Below are 25351 nucleotides of genomic sequence, written 5' to 3'. Positions count from 1 at the left end.
TCTTTCATTTAGTGTAATGACCTCCAGTTCCATCCACTTTGTTAGAAATGTCAGGGCTTCATCCTTTTTTATGGCTCAGCAATATTCCATCGTGTATATATACCACGTTTTCTTTACATAATCACCAGTTGACGGACATCTAGGTCAATTCCACGTCTCTGCTACTGTGAACTGAGCTGCTATAAATGTGCAAGCACAGGCATCTCTTTCAAATGCTGGTTTCATTTCCTTTGGAAATATTCCCAGGAGTGGAGCAGCTGGGTCATTTGGTAGATCTATTTTTAGTTTTCTGAAGAAACTCCACAATGTTTGCTGCAATCTGCATTCCCAACGGTGCATTAGAGTATCTTTTTCTCCACAACCTCACCAGCATTTGGTGGTGGTGGTGGTGGTGGTGGGGTTCTGGATAATAGCCGTTTTAACTGAGCTGAGGTGAAACCTCACTGTAGTTTTTAATTGCATTTCCCTGATGGTGAGTGATCCTGAGCATTTTTCATGGCCATTTCTATTTCATCTTTAAAAAATGACAGTTCAGGTGTCTTTCCCGTTTCTTAACCAGATTGATTGTTCTGTTGTTGCAGAGCTCCTTGAGCTCCTTGTATACTCTGGATATTAATCCTTTATCAGATGCATGGTTTGCAAATATTTCCACCATTCTGTCTGTTGTGTCTTCTACTTTGTTAGTGTTTTTTGTGCAGGAGCTTCTCAGCTTGATGTAATCCCATTTGTCGACTTTTGCTTTTGTTCTAAATTTAAGAACGGTCACATTGATACAAATATAAGAGTAAGATAAATATAATTATAAATCAGTGCTCAAAATGTTTTTGATTTCAAAGCATTTCAGATTTTCAGATTAGGGATGTTCAAAGTCTACTTGAATTGATTCAGGTTTAGATACTGGGTTCAAAAATGCATGCTGGTTAGAGTTACGCACTGAAGTACTCTACACAGCTTGTTCCTCCTATATTTTTCATGATGTTTGGATTGAGCTAGAATTTGAACCCAGGCCTATAGGACTATAACTCTTCTTCCTCTTTCTTAACCACGTAGTCTTTCAGAAGCTCTGAGGTAAAAACTGTAAATAGAACTGTTTTACAAATGATTTAGAAAAAAGTTATAATCACTGAAAATTGCACGAGGAAGCTACTCACAAATTTATACACTTACACAACTATATTCTTTCAAACAAATGCATGCTGAAGGCAGTCCAAAGGTTTGAAAACCAGGGATTTGTATTGACAAGGGCCAAATTTCATGGCAAAATTTTTTAAAAAGAGTAAAAACAAAATGCAATACTTTTCTCCAATTCTAAAAATTAATATTCATAAGGTTGATAAAAGTCTTCAAGTAGTAATTAGTGAATTTTCAGTTTCTAAAAATATTTTTATTAAATAACTTAAATAGGATTTATACAAAGAAATTGCATAGAAAAGGGTAAAAAATGTTTATGTTCCCAGAACTTTCTATCCCCTTTTTAACATCCCGTCAGCTGCTATTACTTCTAGAGAGCTGCCCCAAGTGAACAGATTCGGTGTCACCAATTCTACTTCTTCCAGGGGTGCCCGTTCTGTTTCTCATAGGAAACGAAGGACGTCAACACCTTGCAGTCAGCATATCTTCAGGAGACAGTTGCTACACAGCGCTGGCTTCAAGTTTAGTTCCCTGTTGGTGGCGGTCAGTTTTAGGGAGCATCTCTTGGCACTTAGGAAGAGTTAAGGTGTTGCACAAGGTTTTCAAGACATTTCAAATAATAGGCATTTAGTGAGTTTTCTTCTGAGTTTGAGAAAGCTGAGAAAGAAAAATAAGAGTATAAAACTACTAGTTTCCTAAAATCAGCATTCCACTTAAGAGTGGCTACACACAAATATATCGATTTATATATAAAATTCCATACATATTTAAGCTCTTAATTTACGAACATCGTAAAGATATTTTACACTTAAAAATCAGGAAACTATAGAATTTGTGTTTATTTCTAATTAATGGTTTACCCAAAAGAGTATTTTAAAAATATACCTCCATAATAGGTACTAGCTAAATAGATTATTAACTACAATTTCAAATGAATGCCATTACTTTTTAAAAAATGTCTATCCTTCCTCAAGCACAAACTTCAATGTAACTCAATTATATACAACCTCTAGAAACTTATGGTCACAGATAAAAACAAACCAAAACTTCTCTCTCTTAAAAAAATCAGACTATAACAATACAGATTAAAGATCAATAGATCCATTACAGTAAATACACAGTTTATTGTGGTGAGAAAAATATGATTCAGAAAATGCTGAAAACTAGTATCAGCTAAAACGAGTAAAGCACTTTGAAAAGAACATCTTCTCTCATACCATGACCAGATCACACAAGGACACAGGGGTAATGACATCTGTTCTTGGAGAACCAAAATTTGACACCCTTTTGCTAAATCAAAGTTTTTTGTTCAAGGTTAATGCTAATTGGGTCCAGTTCTTATCACCTAAGAACACATATTAGCACAGTGGTAGCCACTGGCAAAAGAAATTTAATAAAGAAAAAAAAATGACTTGGAGAAAGATCAAACACACATTTTAAGAAACTATTATATCTCAAACCATCATCTATAGAAATTTATTATTTTAATGTTACAAAGGAAATCAAGAAACAAATATTGGCACATTTTACAATGTTTTAACATTTTGGCAAAAAATTTCCTCAAATCCTAGCAAAAGAGTGTAAAAACTATCATTTTGCTACAGCTTGTCCAAATATTTCAATAACCAGAGAATTCACTTAATAGCCTCCAAGTTTAACTGTAATCTCTCTAATAAAACTTACCTTTCTTTGCTAAAGAATATGCTTCATCCACTCTTCTTTTTATTGATGGATTCCTCAAAGTTGTTTTCGCCTAGAGATAATAATGAACAAACCAAATATTAGATTTATTCACACATGTTAAGGACTGGGATATCAGAATATTAATTCTGCCCATTGCTATCTATATAGTCTTAAACAGGATATTATAAAACATAATAAACTATAGAATTATGTGAGCATGTTCTATTGTGCCATCCTATAACGCAACCATTCTACACATCCTGAAGTCTCACCCATAACCTTTCTTATCTAATTTGATTGTTTCTCTACTACCCATGTTCCTTCTTTTTTTTTTTTTTTTTTTGACAGGCAGAGTGGACAGTGAGAGAGAGAGACAGAGAGAGAAAGGTCTTCCTTTTGCCGTTGGTTCACCCTCCAATGGCCGCCGCTGCAGCCGGCGCACCGCGCTGATCCTGGCAGGAGCCAGGAGCCAGGTGCTTTTCCTGGTCTCCCATGGGGTGCAGGGCCCAAGCACCTGGGCCATCCTCCACTGCACTCCCTGGCCATAGCAGAGAGCTGGCCTGGAAGAGGGGCAACCGGGACAGAATCCGGCGCCCCAACCGGGACTAGAACCCGGTGTGCCGGCGCCGCAAGGTGGAGGATTAGCCTATTGAGCCACGGCGCCGGCTCCCATGTTCCTTCTTCTCCTTTCACCCCTAAAATCAATTTATTGTCTGAAACTTTAGTTTCAGTGTTTAATAGTCTTTTATAACTCAGATTTGAGAATCTCCAGACTGATTTCCATAGTGGCTTGACCAGTTTGCATTCCCACCAACAGTGGGTTAGTGTCCCTTTTTCCCCATATCCTCGCCAGCATCTGTTGTTGGTAGATTTCTGTATGTGAGCCATTCTAACCGGGGTGAGGTGAAACCTCATTGTGCTTTTGATTTGCATTTCCCTGATTGCTAGTGACCTTGAACATTTTTTCATGTGCCTGTTGGCCATTTGGATTTCCTCTTTTGAAAAATGTCTATTGAAGTCCTTGGCCCATCTCTTAAGTGGGTTGTTGGTTTTGTTTTTGTGGAGTTTCTTGATCTCTTTGTAGATTCTGGTTATTAACCCTTTATCTGTTGCATAGTTTGCAAATATTTTTTCCCATTCTGTCGGTTGTCTCTTCACTCTCCTGACTGTTTCTTTTGCAGTACAGAAACTTCTCAATTTGAGGCAATCCCAATAGTTGATTTTGGCTTTGACTGCCTGTGCCTCCCGGGTCTTTTCCAGAAATTCTTTGCCTGTGCCAATATCTTGAAGGGTTTCTCCAATGTTCTCTAATAACTTAATGGTGTCAGGACGTAGATTTAGGTCTTTAATCCACGTTGAGTGGATTTTTGTGTAAGGTGTAAGGTAGGGGTCTTGCTTCATGCTTCTGCACGTGGAAATCCAGTTTTCCCAGCACCATTTATTGAATAGACTGTCCTTGCTCCAGGAATTAGTTTTAGATCCTTGATCAAATATAAGTTGGCTGTAGATGTTTGGATTGATTTCTGGTGTTTCAATTCTGTTCCATTGGTCTATCCATCTGTTTCTGTACCAGTACCATGCTGTTTTGATTACAACTGCCCTGTAGTATGTCCTGAAGTCTGGTATTGTGATGCCTCCAACTTTGTTTTTGTTGTACAAGATTGCTTTAGCTATTCGAGGTCTCTTGTGCCTCCATATAAATTTCAGCACCATTTTTTCTAGATCTGCAAAGAATGTCTTTGGTATCTTGATTGGTATTGCATTGAATCTATAAATTGCTTTTGGGAGAATGGACATTTTGATGATATTGATTCTTCCAATCCATGAGCATGGAAGATTTTTCCATTTCTTGGTATCCTCTTCTATTTCTTTCTTTAAGGTTTTGTAATTTTCATCGTAGAGATCTTTAACGTCCTTGGTTAAGTTTATTCCAAGGTATTTGATTGTTTTTGTAGCTATTGTGAATGGGATTGATCTTAGCAGTTCTTTCTCAGTCATGGCAGTAAGCACAACAAACATTCCAAATTGGTCAACAAACATGTATTGAGTGGCTACAGACTGTCGAGTCCTGTGCTGTGCCCTGGGGACCGCTGGGTGGACAGGACAGCAGCACCTCTCTCCTCGTGTCGGGAGAACCACCGGCACAGACAGGTTGGCTGACAGCACCACTTCAGGAAGGTTGTCTACCTTGGCACTTGCGCTGTTTAATCACTAGGCACAGTTACCTCTTAGGAGTGATTAAAGACGAGAGGCCAGAGGAAGAGCAGACACAGTACCCACTTGGTCTCGGATTCACTCTGGGCAGACCGTACATGGAAGCTCCTAAGAACTGAGCAGACCTCAAAGCTCAGTGCTGATGTGCACTAGGGAAGGGGAATCCTATGACTGCATAAAAGTTCATCATCTGGTTTTACTTCAAGATGCATTTTTCCTTGACATAAATTTTAGAAGAAATGATCTTTCCTAAATTGTATATGGCAAATCCATTTAAATTACAGGAAAACTAACTTAAAACAGAGATACTCTTCTGAACTGAGACATTCAGTGAAAATAATTCAATAAAAATATTGACTGATAATTTCCTAACTGTATGCATGAACAAAGGAAATGTGTATCTGTGACTTCATTTGTGTTTATTTTACTAATACTCTCCTGAAATGGTTGGCAGTATCCTGGTCACTTGCCTGCCAGGTATGTCAATGATTTAAAAAACTGACCTTCTGATAATTGTAAATTAGAGCCCAAAGCGCAGCTGCTCCAATCCTCTGAGCATTTTGATTCTCACTTTCCAGACAGGCAGCTAGCACAGTAATGACTTTTTCTAAAAATAAACACATTAAAAAGAAAGTCCAGTTCCAGACATTACACTGTATTCTTACCTTCAACTAGTTGAGTTCCCACATTCCCCCACTAGAATATATATATAAAAATGGTATCAGTAGACCATGGCAAACAATCTTTTATAATTCCTAATACAATGAGAGGCCAGCTTCAAAACAACTTGATTTCCTGACAGGTAGTAGAATGGTCAGAGAAGCTGAGGAGCCTACATTTTGTAGCACATTCAACAAAGGCACATTCATTTTATAACTCTAAGAATGCAAAAATAAATACACACTTACATTAACTACTTTTTCAATTACGGCTCACAATTCAGAATACAGGAAAATAGATTTGCTATCACAAGAAATCATAAAGACCATTATACAAACATACCAACAGTATGGCTGCCATATACAACAGTAATCAAGAAATACAACACAAGTTGTATGGCTGCTGTATAAAACAGTAATCAAGAAATACTATACCAGTTAAATCTTCTCTCTTAAAGATTCTTATTTATTTGAAAAGCAGCAGAGTTACAGAAATAGAGACAGACAGACAGACAGACAGATCAGGATCTTCCATCCAATAGTTCCCTCCCCAGATGGCTGCAATGACTGGGACTGGGCCGGCAGAAGGCAGGAGCGAGGAGCTTCATCCAGGTCTCCCATGTGGGTGCAGGGGTCCAAGCACTTGGGCTGTCTTCTACTGCTTTCCCAGGCAAGCAACTGGGATTCAGACTGGTACCCACATGGGATGTCAGCATTGCAACAGTAGCTTTACCTGGTACTCCACAACTCAGTCCTCTAAATCCTTTTAAAAAGAACATTGGGGGCCAGCACTGTAGCACAGAGGGTTAAGAGTCACCAGCTACACTGGCATCCCCTATGAGCAACAGTTCATGTCTCAGCTATTCCACGTCAGATCTAGCTCCCTGCTCATGTGCCTGGGAAAGCAATGGAAGATGGTCCAACACTTGGGCCCCTACCACCTACAATGGAGACCTGGATGGAATTCTGGTTCCACCTGGCCCAGCCCCAGCCATTGTGGCCATTTAGGGAAAGAACCAGTGGATGGAAAATCTCTCTATCTTACTGTAAATCTTCATTCAAATGAATAAATATTTTTCAATTAATAATTTTTAAAAATTAGAGTATTACAAATTATATCTATCTATTTGAAGAGAGAGAGAGAGAGAGAGAGAGAGAGAGAGAGAGAGAGAGACAGCTCCCATCCAATGGCTCCCTCCCCAGACGTCTGCAATGGCCTTGGCTAGGCCAGACTTCCGGAACCAGGAAGCAGGAAACTCAATGCAGGTCTCCTACATGGGTGGCAGAGTCCCAACAACTGGAGTCATTACTTGATGCCTCCCCGGGTGTGCATTAGCAGGAAGTTAGAATACAGAGCAGAGCCAGTGTCAAAGCCAGGCACATGGGATGTAGGCATCCTAAGCAGCCACCTTTACTACTACACCAAACACCTGTCCCACAGCCATGTTTGCGTCTATGTTTGCCTGTGTGTGTCAGAGGAAAAGGTGATTTAAAGTCTTATCAATAAAAAATATATGCCTTTTTATATTTTTCACAAAACTAAAGTATAAAATAAAGACATTAATTATCTACTAATTTTACATGAAGATTCACAGAAGTCTATTTCCAACAAAATGGTCAAGAAGTTTCAGTATAATATTTGAACATATTTTATTATTATTTTTAAATATATTAAATTGTATCAAACTATTTCCCTCTAAATTATGTAATTTTAAAAACTTGTTGCATCCCTAAAGTTGAAACATTACTGGGAGCTCTCTCTAGATGCATACATTAGCCACCTCCAGCCTGAACACAATGCGTAAAGTAACCTGCTGAAAACAAGGCCTGATTCTGCTCACTGGTGAGAGAGGACTTCAAAATGTTCCAAGAAGAAGGGAAGTAAAAGGGAAGGTTACTTTGGTGCAAAAATTTTTGAAAACCATGCATATGAGAGATCTGCAAAGAATCCCCAAAAATGTGTCTTTGAAAAACCTATAGATGAATCTCAAAATATTTTGTACCAAAATCAATGTATATTTTAATTCCATTTCCATAAATGTTTTGAAGTACTCCTGTACATATTTTAACCTCCAAGTTAATATATATTACAGTTTGAATAAATACTAGTTGCAGAAAATATTCCATAACTTAACTTACTTAATTGATTCTATTTGTTGTTGTTTTTTTTTTTTTAATTTAAGGAATTTTACATACTTTACAGGGAAAAAAGCTGCACAGTCACATCCATTGTGCAGTGGGAGCACGGTATGACAGGTGGGTGTGCATGCAGCAGTGCTCCTACCACAGGGCGCCCCACTGCCTCAATGCCTCATGTGCGCTGTCTGGTTCTTGGACTACCTTGTATCACAACCTATCTAGAACTAGCTCATAAAAATCATTAGACATATTTTAACGTGGGAGGTAAAAAGTGACACCTAGTACTCATTAGGATACATCATCAAGTGGGAAGGTTATTTCCTTTGTGTTCATCTGAGTACCACCAAATTTTCGCATATTGTACCAAATACTCAGAATATATAACCCTTGTGACCTAAGTAGGTTTATATAACTCCTTATGGATGCTGGTTTGAGTCCTGGTTGCACTAGCTCTCTGGTAGTGTGCCTGGGAAGTCAGTGGAAGATGGTCCAAGTCCTTAGGCACCTGCCCCAATGTAGGAGACCCAGAAAAACTCCTGGCTCCTAGTTTTGGCCTGGCCCAGCCTCGGCCATTGCTGCCATTTGGGGAGGGAATCAGCAGAGGGAGGCTTGCGCCTGCTTGGTATCTCTCTCTCATCTGTAACTCTTTCAAACAAACAATATATAAAAAAATTTTAATTGTGTGTGTATGTGTATGTGTGACAGAGAGAAAGAGGGAAAGGGAAGAGAATCAATATGGCAGCACCCTCTCATAATGCAAGTGAATTAATTTTTTTAGTCATATTTTATTGTGGAAAATTACATACAAAAAAGCACATAAAATACAGTTTTATGTTTGAGCTCCCAAATAAATGTATAAATAAGACAATATATATCAGTAAAATGCAGTTAAATAATTAGGAAAGGATGAGTTTTATATATTTATTAACTTTCTTAATAAAAACTGTCTAATTATAAGCTCAGGGATATGTTCTAAGTGGTCTGAAGTCAGCTCTAGTGAGAATATTTCCACCACAAAAATCAACAAACACTAAATATCAAAACTGATTCAATGGTCAAGCTGAAAGAAATTTGTTTAATGAATAGACATGTACCTCAAAAAGTTTGTGGAAAGACAGAATTAAAAAATAAGTTTACTTTAGTGTAAAATAAAAGACCTTTTGAAATCCATGCATTTTTTTTGTAATACACTTTTTTTTTTCATGAATTTCTGGGGAGTTTATTACACAACTCTCTACTTTGGTATGCCTGCAATTTTCTCTAACAGAATATTTTTAAAAAGAAAGAAAATATGAAGAGGAATCTCAAAAGAAATCAAGTCCCATCTAAGTGACAGTGTGGAGATCAGTCTTGTGTCATCGCAAGTTAAACAGCCACTTGGGACACTGGCATCCTTCTGCTCCACTTTGGATCCAGCTCCCCTCTAGTGCACCTGGGAAAAAAGAGGAAGATGGCCCAAGCACCTGGGCTCTTGCCACCCACATTGGAGACTGTGATGGAGTTCTTGGCTCCAGCTCCAGCCTGGCCCAACTTCAGCCATCATGGCCACCTGGGGAGTGAACCAGCAGATGGAGGATTGCTCTCTATGTCACTGTGCCCTTCAAATAAATAAATGAATTTTTAAAAATAATAAATGATAGGACAAAGAAATTATTTTAAATTTCTTGGGAACTGTGAATTAGATTTGGTAACCACAAAATCTTTAAGAAATTAAACAGAACAGAAAAATAGCAGAACGCAGCCTTCTAAGTACCGTTTTGTAAAGTATTTTACATTATATATGCATGTGTGTACTCAATGAAAACTTTTTTTACTGTTATTGATAAAAACAAGTTTGAAAAACATAGACCTAATAGATAGAAACATAGCTTTGTGCCAACATAATTTAGTAATGAATTTTAAACTACTGAAAAATACACACAGGAACCCAAGTATCCATAGTAAGAAACAGATAAACAAATGGGAGAAGGAAAAAAGGTTTTGACTACCATTAATGTCAAGCGCTAACTGGTAAATGTGGAGAGTGCCAGAGTCGGCAAATTAAAAGCAGCAGTGAATGCTAAGTCCAGGAGGAAATGTTGGTGAGAAGCTGTGGAATTATAATTCCATGGTCTCTAGGCATCTAAAAAGCATCCAGGGGAGAACCTGGACAATATTTTGTCAGGATGATCGAAACATCACCACCATTGTAGGCAAAGGATACGCTGTGCCTCTATGTATGTCACTCTGAGGACACAGCATCCCTCACGTAATAACTCTACCCCGGCACACAGTACCTGAAGCTACTGACTCAGAAATAACGGACAAACTCACATGAGAAACACTCCAGTTTTTAAAAGACACAGAGGCAAGGACTACCACAATACACACTTTCCCATGAACCTTTCAAGGACCCCTTACATATTCATCAAAGGAGTTAGAAATCACTTTAACAGTACATTATTATCATCAAATTTAATGACAATAAATACATTTATCTGGAAAAAAGAAGATTGGGATGCAATTCCTTTTGTCATGTCACTACTGAATGCCAACTATAAATTGGCTACTGATACTAGAGTTTAGCCAAAATCAGTGAAAGTACTCTGTGAGAATAAATTAGCCATAGAGAACTTAAATAGAGTACTGCTTATCATACCACTATCTGTGTGTTGTACACTCTAGCAAAATTTATATATATAAATATAAATGAGGGTTTATAAAAAGTTTGTGGAAAATGGAATTAAAATATTAAAATGTAAGTTGATTTTGGTGCCAAAGAATTTTTTAAAGATATATTTATTTACTTATTTGAAGATGTATTTACTTACTTATTTGAAAGGCAGAGTATGCAAGTGAGAAGGAGAGGGAGGGGAGGGGAGGGGAGGGGAGGGGGAGAGATGTTTTTCTATTTGCTGGTTCACTCACTAAATGGCCACAACAGCCAGGACTGGGCCAGACAAAGCCAGAAGCCTCCAGGAACTCTGCCCTGGTCTTCCACATGGGTGGCAGGGATACAGGTACTTGGGCCATCATCCATTTCTTTGCTAGGCACGTTAGCAGGGAGGCAGATCAAAAGCGGAGCAGCCAGGATTTGAACCAGCACTCCGATGTGGGGTGTCTGCATTACAACATCAACTCCAGTGCGAAAAACTTTGAGATACAGGAATAATGGTATTATAATATATATTATCCATGAGGTTTTTAATGAAAAAATTATGCATGAATTTCAAAACTTGAATCCTTAATTTCATTTTCCCACAAAGTACCCTCATATATGCTACCCCTTCATTCTCTTAGATCTAAAACACTCTGTTCTTAACAGATTTTGGTAACAAGTTTTACACCAACTTCAAAAAAATGAAAAACTATTCCCTCTTTGTCTTCTCTCTGTAACAGGCTATGTGTGTCTAGAATTACTTTTTCCTTAGTATTTGGGAGAATACACTGGTGAAGTCATGTGGGCCTAAGATTTTCTGTGTGATCAGATTACTGATGAATTCAATGTCTCTCATAATTGTTGTAATTTTTGGTTTTCTATTTCCTCTTGAATCAATTTTTCTACGTTGCCTTCGTCAGACACACTTAATTTGTCTTTTTAAAAATTTTCTGCAGATTCTCTACGATGTGTCTAGGAAATAATTTATGTACCTGTTTAGAATCACCTGAGTCTATAAATCTGCATTTTAGAACTTAAATTTTGTTAGGGGTTGGAGCTGTGGCACAGTAAGTTAAGCAGCAGCCTGAATATCAGCATCCCATTTCAGAGTGCCAGTTTGAGTCTCAGCCTGGCTAACTCCATTTACAACCCAGCTTCCTGTTAATGTGCCTGGGAAAGCAGAAGCAGATGACCAAGTAGTTGGCCCCTGCTACACATGTGAGAGACCAGGATGGAGTTTTTTGGCTTCAGCCTGACCCAGCTTTGGCTGTCGTGGCTATTTGGGGAATGAAGCAATAGATGGAAGACTTCCTCTGCCTTTCAAATAAATGAATAAAATGAAACTTAAAAAAGAGTTGTTAGCCATCATTTATATATTTCCTCCCCAAGTCTTTTTCTTCTCTGTTCTAGGACTTCACTAAACATACACCTAGACAATCTCAATGTATCTACTACGTCACCCGCCTTTTAATCTTTTAATTCTTACACATTAGCTCCCTCTGCTACACTCTGGGTGTGTTTCTGATCTATCTTTCTAATTTCCAAATTCTCTCTTCTGCTATATTTAACTTTCTGTCTGACATGTATAGTGATTTTTGAATTTTGCTTACTAACATCCTAGAACAATGTTGTCCAACAGAACTTCCTATAATTACAAATTTATAGTTGTGCTGATAGGACAGCCACAACCACACACAACTAGACTCATAAAATGAATTATTTAATTATTTAACCAATTTATTATTTAAAATAAATAGCTACATGTAGCTGATTATCATATTGCTAAGGGAAATTCTGTTTGGGTCTTGTTTCAAATCCTCTAATTTTCCAGTTTACTATTCCCTGAAATACTGTCAAACTATCAGTTATTTATCTAAACATGACATTAGTAAATTCATTTTATAGTATTAGTGCCTGAACGCTGGGCACATTAGTCAGTATTTTTTTCTTCTGCTGGTTCTTATTCACGTACTGGTTAACAATTCAGGAAGGCTCACTTGGCTAATCCTCTGCCTGCGGCACTGGCACCCCGGGTTCTAGTCCTGGTTGGGGCGCTAGATTCTGTCCTGGTTGCTCCTCTTCCAGTCCAGCTCTCTGCTGTGGCCCGGGAAGGCAGTGGAGGATGGCCCAAGTGCTTGCGCCCTGCACCCGCATGGGAAACCAGGAGAAGCACTTGGCTCCTGGCTTTAGATTAGCACAGCGTGCCGGCTGTAGCGGCCATTTGGGGGGTGAACCAATGGAAGGCAGACCTTTCTCTCTGTCTCTCTCTCTCACTGTAACTCTGCCTGTCAAAAAAATTAATAATTCAGGAAAATTATTTGTATAGGACTCCTGAGGGTTAGGATGAACTTAAGACACAGCTGCTGTCTCTTAGCTTATCCCTGCCTTAAAAACCCACTGATGTCAGTTTGTAGCTGTCAGGGAAGCTCCTTCTCACCAAAACTTTGTCAATGTGCTTTAAGTTAGTGAGGGAGAGAAAGCATTGCTGCCTACAAGGAAATAAATCCAAAGGAATCTACAAGGAAAATGCAGGCTTCTTCAGTTCCCTAAAAGCTTGCCCTTTTTCCAACTCTCCCAATGGAAGGCATTATTTTCCTTCTGCTAAGCACCCACAGGCACTGTCAGTTGAGTATGACCTCAAAACAAGGTCACAGTCCATGATTACTGTGCAGTTCTGTGGTGCCCATTCTAATATTTTTCTTTCTTTTCTTTACAGTCACCTGAATAAGGGTTGGGAGACCAATTCATGCTTCTCCTAAGACGACAGTTTTTTGGAGGTTCAGTCTAATATATCAGTTAAGAATCTCCAACATGCAGGGTCTTGACTTCTGTTTGCTCACCACGTGGCACCCCTTCTCTTCTGCAATGAAGTGTCTTGGAGATTAAACAGCTGCCTTCCTACTAGTCCAGGCACAGGCTTTCAATCTAAAATCTCTTCAGGTCTCTATTTTGAGGTGAATTATAATAGAGCTTCTTAGCATTTGTTTGTTTTCAAGGGAGACTTTAGTCTGACATGACCCCTAACAAGGACAGTTCTGGATCTATTTTTAACAGGAAAGTCGTGTAACCACCAAAATTGGAAGTTTGGATGCTCCTGCTTAGAGGCAAGCAGCCCGACCTTTAGATTTTTAAGCCAGCCAACTCTGCTAATGTCTCCTGCATGGATCCCCAGGTGGAAAGGGAGGCAATGCCTGTTAACAACCCCCAACAGCTCCTTATAGAAACTGCACAGCTGCTGTCTCTTAGCTCATCCCTGCCTTGAAAACCCACTGATGTCACTTTGTAGCTGCCAGAGAAGTTCCTTGTCACCAAAACTCTGTCAATGTGCTTTAAGTTAGTGAGGGAGAGAAAGCATTGCTTTGTACAGGAAATAAATCCAAAGGAATCTACAAGGAAAATGCAGGCTTCTTCAGTTTCCTAAAAGCTTGCCCTTTTTCCAACTCTCCCAATAGTAAAATTGTGGTACGCAGTCATCAAAGACAAAATTATTCTGAGAAAGGTGAATAAATATATGAGAAACTATTGAATGGCTATTATGTACCTGTAATGGAAACAGACAATTCATACACTGTGTTGCAGCTCAGAGGTAAGGCCTATAGTCATCCACATTTTACAAATGGGAGGATTCAAAGCCGATACCGTAGAAGAGAACACGACAGGCAGGCTGAAGCGGATTTCCAAGCAAGAGACGGCAGTGTCAGCAAGGAGTTATGAGAACACAGAGTAAGATCCACTGTTAATTTAATTCAAAAGCTGACTGGACTTTAAAATTTTTTCACATAATATTCTGGCAATTTAGTGATTATCAAAAAGCTAGAATCACTACTATATGCCTAACGATGTAAGCAGAATCACTGCTATTCACTTGGAAAACCATGTGTTTTAGAGAAAAAAGATAAAGTGAAAAATATGAAAGGAAAAGAGAATGCATACATCTTATATATCTAGCATGTAGCAAAAGTGATGCAAGACATTTAATGTGTTCATAAACTGATTCCTACCAAAATCAAGAAAAAGAAATGTTACAGATGAAGACACTGAGTTCAGGGAAGGTATCCTAGGGACACTTAAGTGAGCACACATGAGGCTGGAATTCAACATATGTGGGGGCCTACAGCCACCTCCATTTTATTTCTTATTCTAAGACAATGTCTCTTAAAAAAAAAAAAAAAAAAGGCAATGTATCCTTATGCAAGTGTTTGACACAGCTGTTAGGAACCTACTTGGGGGACTGGTGCTATGGCGCAATAGGTTAATCCTCCGCATGTGGCGCCGGCATCCCATACAGGTGCCGGTTCTAGCCCTGGCTGCTCCTCTTCTAATCCAGCTCTCCACTCTTTCTCTCTGGGATAGCAGTGGAAGATGCCCAAGTGCTTGGGTCCCTGCACCCAAGTGGGAGACCTGGAGGAAGTTTCTGGCTCCTGGCTTTGGATCGGCAGTGAACCAACAGAGGGAAGACCTTTCTCTCTGTCTCTCCCTTTCACTGTCTGCAATTCTTCCTCTCAAATAAATAAATAAAATCTCAGAAATAGACAGATCAATAGGACAGAAGATCAACAAGGATACAGTAGATTTAAACGACACTATAGCCCAAATGGATCTAACAGATATATACAGAACTTTCAATCCTACAGCTAAAGATTTTACATTCTTCTCAGCAGTACATGGAACCTTCTCTAGGATTGACCACATGCTAGGCCATAAAGCAAGTCTCAGCAAATTCAAAAGAATTAGAATCATACCATGCAGCTTCTCAGACCATAAAGGAATGAAGTTGGAAATTAGCAACTCAGGAATCCCTAGAGCATACACAAACACATGGAGATTGAACAACATGCTCCTGAATTAACAATGGGTCATAGAAGAAATCAAAAGAGAAATCAAAAACTTTCTGGAAGTAAATGAGGATAACAGCACAACATACCAAAACTTATGGGACGCAGCAAAAGCAGTGTTAAGAGGAAAGTTTATATCAATAGGTGCCTACATCAAGAAATTGGAAAGACACCAAATAGATGAGCTTTCAATTCACCTCAAGGATCTAGAAAACCTACAGCAAACCAGACCCAAATCTAGTAGGAGAAGAGAAATAATTAAAATCAGAGAAGAAATCAACAGGATTGAATCAAGAAAAACATTCCAAAAAATCAGCCAAACGAGGAGCTGGTTTTTTGAAAAAATAAACAAAATTGACACACCATTGGCCCAACTAACTAAAAAAAGAAGAGAAAAGACCCAAATCAATAAAATCAGAGATGAAAAAGGAAACGTAACAACAGACACCACAGAAATAAAAAGAATCATCAGAAATTACTACAAGGACCTGTATGCCAGCAAACAGGGAAACCTATCAGAAATGGATAGATTCCTGGACACATGCAACCTACCTAAATTGAACCAGGAAGACATCGAAAACCTAAACAGACCCATAACTGAGACAGAAATTGAAACAGTAATAAAGGCCCTCCCAACAACGAAAAGCCCAGAACCAGATGGATTCACTGCTGAATTCTACCAGATATTTAAAGAAGAACTAACTCCAATTCTTCTCAAACTATTCAGAACAATCGAAGAAGAGGGAATCCTCCCAAATTCTTTCTATGAAGCCAGCATCACCTTAATTCCTAAGCCGGAAAAAGATGCAGCACTGAAAGAGAATTACAGACCAATATCCCTGATGAACATAGTTGCAAAAAATCCTCAATAAAATTCTCGCCAATAGAATGCAACAACACATCAGAAAGATCATCCACCCAGACCAAGTGGGATTTATCCCTGGTATGCAGGGATGGTTTAATGTGCGCAAGACAATCAATGTGATACACCACATTAACAGACTGCAGAAGAAAAACCATATGATTATCTCAATAGATGCCGAGAAAGCATTTGATAAAATACAACACCCGTTCATGATGAAAACTCTAAGCAAACTGGGTTTGGAAGGAACATTCCTCAATACAATCAAAGCAATCTATGAAAAACCCACAGCCAACATCCTATTGAATGGGGAAAAGTTGGAAGCATTTCCACTGAGATCTGGGACCAGACAGGGATGACCACTCTCACCACTGCTATTCAATATAGTTCTGGAGGTTCTAGCCAGAGCTATTAGGCAAGAAAAAGAAATTAAAGGGATACAAATTGGGAAGGAAGAACTCAAACTATCCCTCTTTGCAGATGACATGATTCTGTATTTAGGTGACCCAAAGAACTCTACTAAGAGACTATTGGAACTCATAGAAGAGTTTGGCAAAGTAGCAGGGTATAAAATCAATGCACAAAAATCAACAGCCTTTGTATACACAGACAATGCCATGGCTGAGGAAGAACTTCTAAGATCAATCCCATTCACAATAGCTACAAAAACAATCAAATACCTTGGAATAAACTTAACCAAGGACGTTAAAGATCTCTACTATGAAAATTACAAAACCTTAAAGAAAGAAATAGAAGAGGATACCAAGAAATGGAAAAATCTTCCATGCTCATGGATTGGAAGAATCAATATCATCAAAATGTCCATTCTCCCAAAAGCAATTTATAAATTCAATGCAATACCAATCAAGATACCAAAGACCTTCTTCTCAGATCTGGAAAAAATGGTGCTGAAATTTATATGGAGGCACAAGAGACCTCGAATACCTAAAGCAATCTTGTACAACAAAAACAAAGCCGGAGGCATCACAATACCAGATTTCAGGACATACTACAGGGCAGTTGTAATCAAAACAGCATGGTACTGGTACAGAAACAGATGGATAGACCAATGGAACAGAACTGAAACACCAGAAATCAACCCAAACATCTACAGCCAACTTATATTTGATCAAGGATCTAAAACTAATTCCTGGAGCAAGGACAGTCTATTCAATAAATGGTGCTGGGAAAACTGGATTTCCACGTGCAGAAGCATGAAGCAAGACCCCTACCTTACACCTTACACAAAAATCCACTCAACATGGATTAAAGACCTAAATCTACGACCTGACACCATCAAGTTACTAGAGAACATTGGAGAAACCCTTCAAGATATTGGCACAGGCAAAGAATTTCTGGAAAAGACCCGGGAGGCACAGGCAGTCAAAGCCAAAATCAACTATTGGGATTGCCTCAAATTGAGAAGTTTCTGTACTGCAAAAGAAACAGTCAGGAGAGTGAAGAGACAACCGACAGAATGGGAAAAAATATTTGCAAACTATGCAACAGATAAAGGGTTAATAACCAGAATCTACAAAGAGATCAAGAAACTCCACAAAAACAAAACCAACAACCCACTTAAGAAATGGGCAAAGGACCTCAATAGACATTTTTCAAAAGAGGAAATCCAAATGGCCAACAGGCACATGAAAAAATGTTCAAGGACATTAGCAATCAGGGAAATGCAAATCAAAATCACAATGAGGTTTCACCTCACCCCGGTTAGAATGGCTCACATACAGAAATCTACCAACAGATGCTGGCGAGGATGTGGGGAAAAAGGGACACTAACCCACTGTTGGTGGGAATGCAAACTGGTCAAGCCACTATGGAAGTCAGTCTGGAGATTCCTCAGAAACCTGAAGATAACCCTACCATTAGACCCAGCCATCCCACTCCTTGGAATTTACCCAAAGGAATTTAAATTGGCAAACAAAAAAGAGGTCTGCACCCTAATGTTTATTGCAGCTCAATTCACAATAGCTAAGACCTGGAACCAACCTAAATGCCCATCAACGGTAGACTGGATAAAGAAATTAAGGGATATGTACTCTTTAGACTACTATACCACAGTAAGAAACAACGAAATCCAGTCATTTGCAACAAAATGGAGGAATCTGGAACACATCATGCTGAGTGAAATAAGCCAGTCCCAAAGGGACAAATACCATATGTTCTCCCTGATCGGTGACAACTGACTGAACACCAAAAAGGAAACCTGTTGAAGTGAAATGGACACTATGGGAAACGGTGACTTGATCAGCATAGCCCTGACTGTTAATGAACAACTTAATACATTATCCCTCTTAGTAGTTTTTTTGTCTGTTCTACTTAATATGACTGGTTTAATTGTGTAATTAATACACAGTTATTCTTAAGTGTTGAAAATTAACTGAAATGTGATCCCTGTTAAACATAAGAGTGGGAATAAGAGAGGGAAGAGATGTATAATTTGGGACATGCTCAAGCTGACTTGCCCCAAATGGTAGAGTTAGAAACATACCAGGGGATTCCAATTCAATCCCATCAAGGTGGCATGTACCAATGCCATCTCACTATTCCAAGTGATCAATTTCAGTTCACAATTGATCATAATGAAAGGACTAAGAGTCAAAGGGAGCACATAAACAAGTCTAGTACCTGCTAACACTAACCGATAGAATAAATAAAGGGGAGAGTGATCCAACATGGGAAGTGAGATACTCAGCAGACTCATAGAATGGCAGATGCCCTAAATAGCACTCTGGCCTCAGAATCAGCCCTAAAGGCATTCCGATCTGGCTGAAAAGCCCATGAGAGTATTTCAGGCATGGAAAGCCAAGACACTCTGGCAAAAGATCTCTGTGAGTGAGATCCCAGTGGAAAGAACAGGTCTTCAAAGAAGGAGGTACCTTTCTCTGAAGGGAGGAGAGAACCTCCACTTTGACTATGACCTTGTCTAAACAAGATAAGAATCGGAGAACTCAGAGGGCTTCCATAGCCTTGGAAACTCATGACTGGAGCATAGGGAGATTACTGATGCCATAGACAGGAGTGTCAATTGGTAAAGTCAACAACAGGAGTCACTGTGCACTTACTCCTCATGTAGGATCTCTGTCCTTAATGTGCTGTGCATTGAGATTTAATGCTATAACGAGTACTCAAACAATATATTTCACTTTGTGTTTCTATGGGGGTACAAACTGTTGAAATCTTTAATGCATACTAAACTGATCCTCTGTAAAAAAAAAAAAAAAAAAAAAAGAAATTATCAACTCCCAACTTGACTCTCACTGGGATTAAACATGACAATAGGTCTGATCTGATTTCATCATCGTTTAAAAAAAATCATCTATTATTTTTCACTTTATGTTTCTGTGTGGGAGCAAACTGTTGAAATCCTTACTTAATGTATACTAAGCTGATCTTCTGTATATTAAGATAATCGAAAATGAATCTTGATGTGAATGGAAGGGGAGAGGGAGTGGGAAAGGGGAGGGTTGTGGGTGGGAGGGACGGTATGGGGGGAAAGCCATTGTAATCCATAAATCGTACTTTGGAAATTCATATTCATTAAATAAAAGTTAAAAAAATAAATTAAAAAAAATGGACATAAAAAAAAAAAGAATCCACTTGGGAACTCCTATATGTTGTATCACAGTGTCTGGGTTCAGGTCCCAGCTCCACTCCTGATTCCAGCATCCACTAATGCATACTCTAATAGGCAGCAGGTGATGGCTCAAGTATTTGGGTCACTGCCACCCATGTGGGAGATCTGAACTGAATTTTGGTTTCCTGGTTTTGGCCTGGCCTGGTCTTGCTGTTGAGGTTTATTTGGGGAGTTAGCCAATGAATGAAACATACACCCCACCTCTGTTTCCTCCCACCCCCCACCTTTTAAATAAAATAGATAATTAAAAAAAAAAAAAAACTCTTCACATGAAATTCACACAATCCTTACAGATATAGCACATGGCTGGCAAAAACAGATCTTTCCAATTCTTTTGGCTTCAAAATTTTTCCGAATCCTCACCAGTCCTTGCCTCCATCTGTCCTACATCTCAGAACATTGAGTCTCTGTAAGGCCAAGCTTTCCCTCTGGTCTTCCTGGGACCTGAACTCTCCTGCCAGCTCAGAATTTCTCTCAATCATCAAATATTTATTGAGTGCTCACTACTGACTGGCACAATTCTAGGTGCTATGGATAAACATAAACAAACACCGCTTGTTTCTGTAAGAGTTTATGTGCTAGTGCTGGAAGTCTAGGAATGAACACAAAAACTGTTTCACATGGTGATTAATGCTATGGGGGGGGGGATAAAGAAAAGAGTGAGAGGCAGAGAACAATGCTGCACTAAGTGGTAGAGGCTTCAACTTTACTAGGTTAATAGCAAGGTAAGTGACACAGCAGCATTTTCTCAGACACAGAGGAGGCAAGGAAGAGCAGAAAAGAGGAAAGAGAAGTGGGGTCAGAGGGCTCCTCCCACACCAGTGTGTCCACTGGGAAGAGAAGTGAGGTCAGAGGGCTCCTCCCGCACCAGTGTGTCCCCTGGTAGGACACGTTTGTTAGAGAAGTGGGGTCAGAGGGCTCCTCCCGCACCAGTGTGTCCAATGGGATTACACGTTTGTTAGAGAAGTGGGGTCAGAGGGCTCCTCCCACACCAGTGTGTCCACTGGGAAGACACGTTTGTTAGAGAAGTGGGGTCAGAGGGCTCCTCCCGCACCAGTGTGTCCCCTGGGAAGAGAAGTGGGGTCAGAGGGCTCCTCCCGCACCAGTGTGTCCACTGGGAACAGAAGTGGGGTCAGAGGGCTCCTCCCACACCAGTGTGTCCACTGGGAACAGAAGTGGGGTCAGAGGGCTCCTCCCGCACCAGTGTGTCCACTGGGAAGAGAAGTGGGGTCAGAGGGCTCCTCCTGCACCAGTATGTCCACTGGGAGGACACATCTGTTAGAGAAGTGAGGTCAGAGGGCTTCTCCCGCACCAGTGTGTCCACTGGGAGGACACATCTGTTAGAGAAGTGAGGTCAGAGGGCTTCTCCCGCACCAGTGTGTCCACTGGGATGACACGTTTGTTAGAGAAGTGGGGTCGGAGGGCTCCTCCCGCACCAGTGTGTCCCCTGGGAGGACACGTTTGTTAGCCGCGGGAGGCTCAGGGCAGCTCAGGAAAGCTGCAGCCATGCTTGCCTCACTTCTACAGCCCTGCCTTCCATGGTGCCTGGGTTACAAAGAGTGCTGGAAATTTTTTATAAAACTGTTTTGTTTGTATTACATCAGCTGGTGTGATCACTGCCTCACCTCCTCTCTGCTGAGGTGTCAATACCTATGGGGAGCCCACAGTGGCTGCACACCCCACCCACACATCTGCAAGAACCACACAAAGGATCTGTGCAGTCTTCAGTGTATGCACAGAACCCTCTGCAATGACCCGCCCAGGCACTTGGGGAAATCACAGTGATTGCCCAGAGACCTAGCTACACTCAACACACTACCAAGTCGTCACAGAATTCCCAGTCACAGCACGTGGGGCTCCCACAGTCATAGGGAGCAGGAGATCCACTCAGCCCTGCAGGCTGCTCTGTCCTCGGAGAGACCCAAGGCATTCCCAGAGCCCGCTGCCTGTTGCTGTTCTGCCTTGAAGTCTGAGTATAGGCGCCAGTGATATAGACAGTAATAAAAGAGTACAAAAAATGTAATGTATCTGAGTTAAACTGACATTTTATGAACTGATTGTTTTTTACAGTTCTTGTCTCTACTGTTGGGGAACAGTATTCTTTTCTTCTTCTTCTTCTATTTGTTGAATTCTTTACTCAGTGGAGGGTTAAGCTTACGATAATAAAATAAACTGAAAGTACGTCACTGAAAAAATTAAAAGAAAGAATAAGAAAGGAAGGAGAAGGGAGGGTGGGAGCGAGGGCAGAAGGGAAGGAAGAGTGGGAAGCATCACTGTGATACTAAATCTTCTCATGAAGTACCTGAAATGTGTTCACCTTATACAAATAAAACATTTTAAATACAATCTATTAAAAACTAAAAGATTGTTTTGTGTTCACCTGAGCCAAACAGTCCATTAATAACTACTTATGTGTGCATCTATGTGGAGTCTAATGTGACTACTTACCATTAGCCAGGATCTTGGGCTTATTAGCAGGACTAAAGCAAATATTGTGAAAGATGAGAAGCGGTATATAAGGACTGCTCTTGTGCTTGTACTGGCTCATTTCAGTCAGCAAGTCTAAACAGCCGTCAAGCCTCAGGATCATCTGCTGTCCATCCTCTCCAGACGACATGTTCAGGAGAAGCTTCAGCCAGAGAACAGTCAGATTGCTGAGATGTTTATTTCCTCCTTTTGGCAATGTTAGGGAGAGAAAGTTCTGTAGGAAGTTACTCTGTGGGTAAACAGAGAGAGTGTTATTTTCCTCCGGAGTCTTCTTCATTATCTTCCTAGTCCCTTAGTGACCAATTAACTACCATTCTGATACATTTTTCACCAACTTTAATTTTTTTCTCCCTCCTAATACTTCCTAAATGCTCCATATATATTATTTCTGAGTGGATGTGGGAAAGGTAAAGAGAAAAACACATTGTCCAAATTTTAACTCTTGCTAATTCTTTCCTGATGATGGCTAAAGTAAACTATAGTGAAGTCTTAATTATTTAGGATTTTAGGATTGATAATTCAGTTTGGAGAACTGTATCCGGCCTCTTGAGTTTTCTCTTTTTGTCTGCCTTCTGGCAATTTTGCTACTCATTAAAAGCTATCCTACTGAGAAGAAAAAGAAATAAACCTCAAATCAATCCTGGATACTAGTTAACAACTCCAATGTTAGGGTACCTTGAATCATTATAGCTACAACATTGTTTTTTATAATCTGTGGTACATTTCATGTAGCAGTTTTTATATAGCAGTTGTTTATCATTGCAAATAACTTCTCATAGATACATGTCATTCTGATATATTTATAAGAATAGTAATACAGACAATACAACTCTCCTACTTGAACTGTAAGAGTCATTTCAATCTCCCAATGAAGTCTCTTCCACAAAAATCTCACCTAACCCTAAACCATATGAAAGATAATAGGTTACTGCATAGAATAACCTACATGAAAACCAAGTACAAAAAGACTACATCCAGTGCAAGCCCATGATAGTATGGAAACTGTAGTTGGTCAGGTATTTCAGAAATGAGATGCAATCACTTAACATTTGTAAGTACACAGAATAGTTCATTTCTCTCTCTCTCTCTCTCCTTCTCTTCCCCCACCCCCACCGCCTCCCTCCCTCCAACAATCTACTCTAGTTTATCTCTTGGATTCTCCAAACCTAAATCAAGATATTGGCCATAACTTATAAATTTAATACTTTCACATAAAATGATTCTGACTCTAAAAACTACAGAAATATTAGAAATATTACCCAAGTAACAACTGTAAAAGTGCATGACCACTGAACTGTACTCACTGTCATTTATACCTACTTTTCATCTCTCAGCCCAGACTGATGCTTTTTCTAGATTCTTCCTTTTCTTTTCTATTTGGCTACCATGATCGTGGAAATTTTAAGCTTGACAATGGTGATAAAATATATAGGTCAGTGCTTTAAAATGTAAACGTGCCAGGGCAGCCCAGTGGCATAGCAGGTTAGGCTACCACCTGTGTCACCAGCATCTCATATGGGCAATGGTTCAAGTCCTTGCTGCTCCACTTCCAGTCCAACTCCCTGCTGATGTGCCTAGGAAAGCAGCGGAAGATGACCCCAGTGCTTGGCCCCTGCACCTATATGGGAGACCCAGAGGAAGCTCCTGGCTCCTAGCTTCAGCCTAGACCAGCCCCCCACAGTTGTGGCCATCTGGGGAGCCAATGGATGGAAGATCTCTCTCTCTCTCTTTCTCTCTCTCTTTCTGTAACCTTGACTTTCAAATAAATAAATCTTAAAAAAAATAAAATGTAAATGTACTGTGGGCATTCCTTCTCTTTGCTGGGCTTAAAGATGATTTTAGGTAATTTCCTACTAGGCAGAATATATATAAATTCACCACTAGGAAGAAATGGAATATTTAGAACCTGAGTTGTACAACAAACTAGCTACATTTTCCAGTATGTGTAGATGAGTAACGGACAGGTATGACTGCAAGTAACCAGGCTAATTCTCACTTAACATAGTAAAGGGAGTCTTCATTAAATCAAAGGAAGATGACTTTGTAAGCATATTGTATCAAAATATTTTAAGTATAGTACTAGAGCCATAGATTGTGAATTGAAGACACCTTATCCCAATTATTGTAAAATTGGAAAAAAGACATAAAAAGAGAAGAAGTGTCCAGGTCTAAGTACAAACCAGACTCAAGATTAGCACTGACATTCCATTTGAGGGTGCCCGCTCTGCTTTCTACCTTTCATTTTGAGAGGCAGAGATCATACACATCCATATCAAAATGACTTCTCTGTACATGCACGTGAATACACAGATATGTATATGTAAATATAAGTACATTCTAATATATGTGTATATGGGACACACACATATGAGCATTGGTCTGAAGAAAACTGTGTGCTATGTGCTGGTAGGTAACAACTGTTCCACTGGGGGTAGGAGGGATCTCTGATCTGTAGCATTTGTGGATTACATGATGTGAACATTCTCACCACTACTGCTTTCAAGGCACAATATTGTGAAAACATAATGATGGCACTCGTGAGGCAGTGGGAGCTGGCTCTAGCACACAACTGAAAACATCCTTCCTAAGACAGACCCATCTTTCCATTTCCTTAGTGAGAATGATCTTTCCACTTATTTTGTGATTGCACTGAAAACATCTTTGGGGAATTCAGAAAGATCTACCAAAGGAGACTCAATTTTCATAAGTAGTGTCAATTTTTGCAGTTGATCTGGGCCTTCACATAAAATAAATGGAAGCATTCAAATGACTATCACTAATAAATAACAATAATCTGATAACATCCAAATGTCAAGGAACGTCCCCAATTATGGCTTCTGTTTATACATTTCTAAACCTAGACCCTGCACACTGCACTAATTTAACTCCTTCCATCTATTTTAAGTTCCATGTTAGAATCAATGATAAGAAGTCTTGGAAATGAAGTCCCAGATAACTAATAAAATTTCATATTATGTCATAAAGAAGTTAAAGGCCTAACTAGAGGAAAAGGGGCTGTGATTTCATAAGCCATTTTATCAATGTAAATTGAAC

General features: G+C 39.5%; 1 protein-coding gene across 6 annotated transcripts in view; it reads right to left on the bottom strand.

The window, feature by feature from the left end:
* Positions 1 to 1210: 1210 nt before the first annotated feature.
* The window catches only part of RTTN (rotatin), a 245412-nt gene continuing 221271 nt past the window's right edge, over positions 1211 to 25351 (bottom strand). For 5 of the 6 annotated variants that reach the window (XM_008261459.5, XM_089304985.1, XM_051851884.3 and 2 more), the window contains 4 exons: positions 22259 to 22526; positions 5532 to 5635; positions 2815 to 2884; positions 1211 to 1788 (listed from right to left, as the gene is read on the bottom strand). In XM_008261459.5, coding sequence (XP_008259681.4) covers positions 1703 to 1788; positions 2815 to 2884; positions 5532 to 5635; positions 22259 to 22526 — 528 coding nt within the window. In that variant the 3' untranslated portion in view covers positions 1211 to 1702. Of the gene's footprint in view, positions 1789 to 2814; positions 2885 to 5531; positions 5636 to 22258; positions 22527 to 25351 lie in introns of those variants that run through there. The other variant, XR_016213881.1, reaches the window with a different exon arrangement.

The sequence above is a fragment of the Oryctolagus cuniculus genome, chromosome 10 (assembly GCF_051225735.1).
Source record: "Oryctolagus cuniculus isolate XC-2025 breed Fujian yellow rabbit chromosome 10, ASM5122573v1, whole genome shotgun sequence".
NCBI classification, from domain to species: Eukaryota; Metazoa; Chordata; class Mammalia; order Lagomorpha; family Leporidae; genus Oryctolagus; species Oryctolagus cuniculus.
This window is presented reverse-complemented; position numbering and strand designations above follow the sequence as displayed.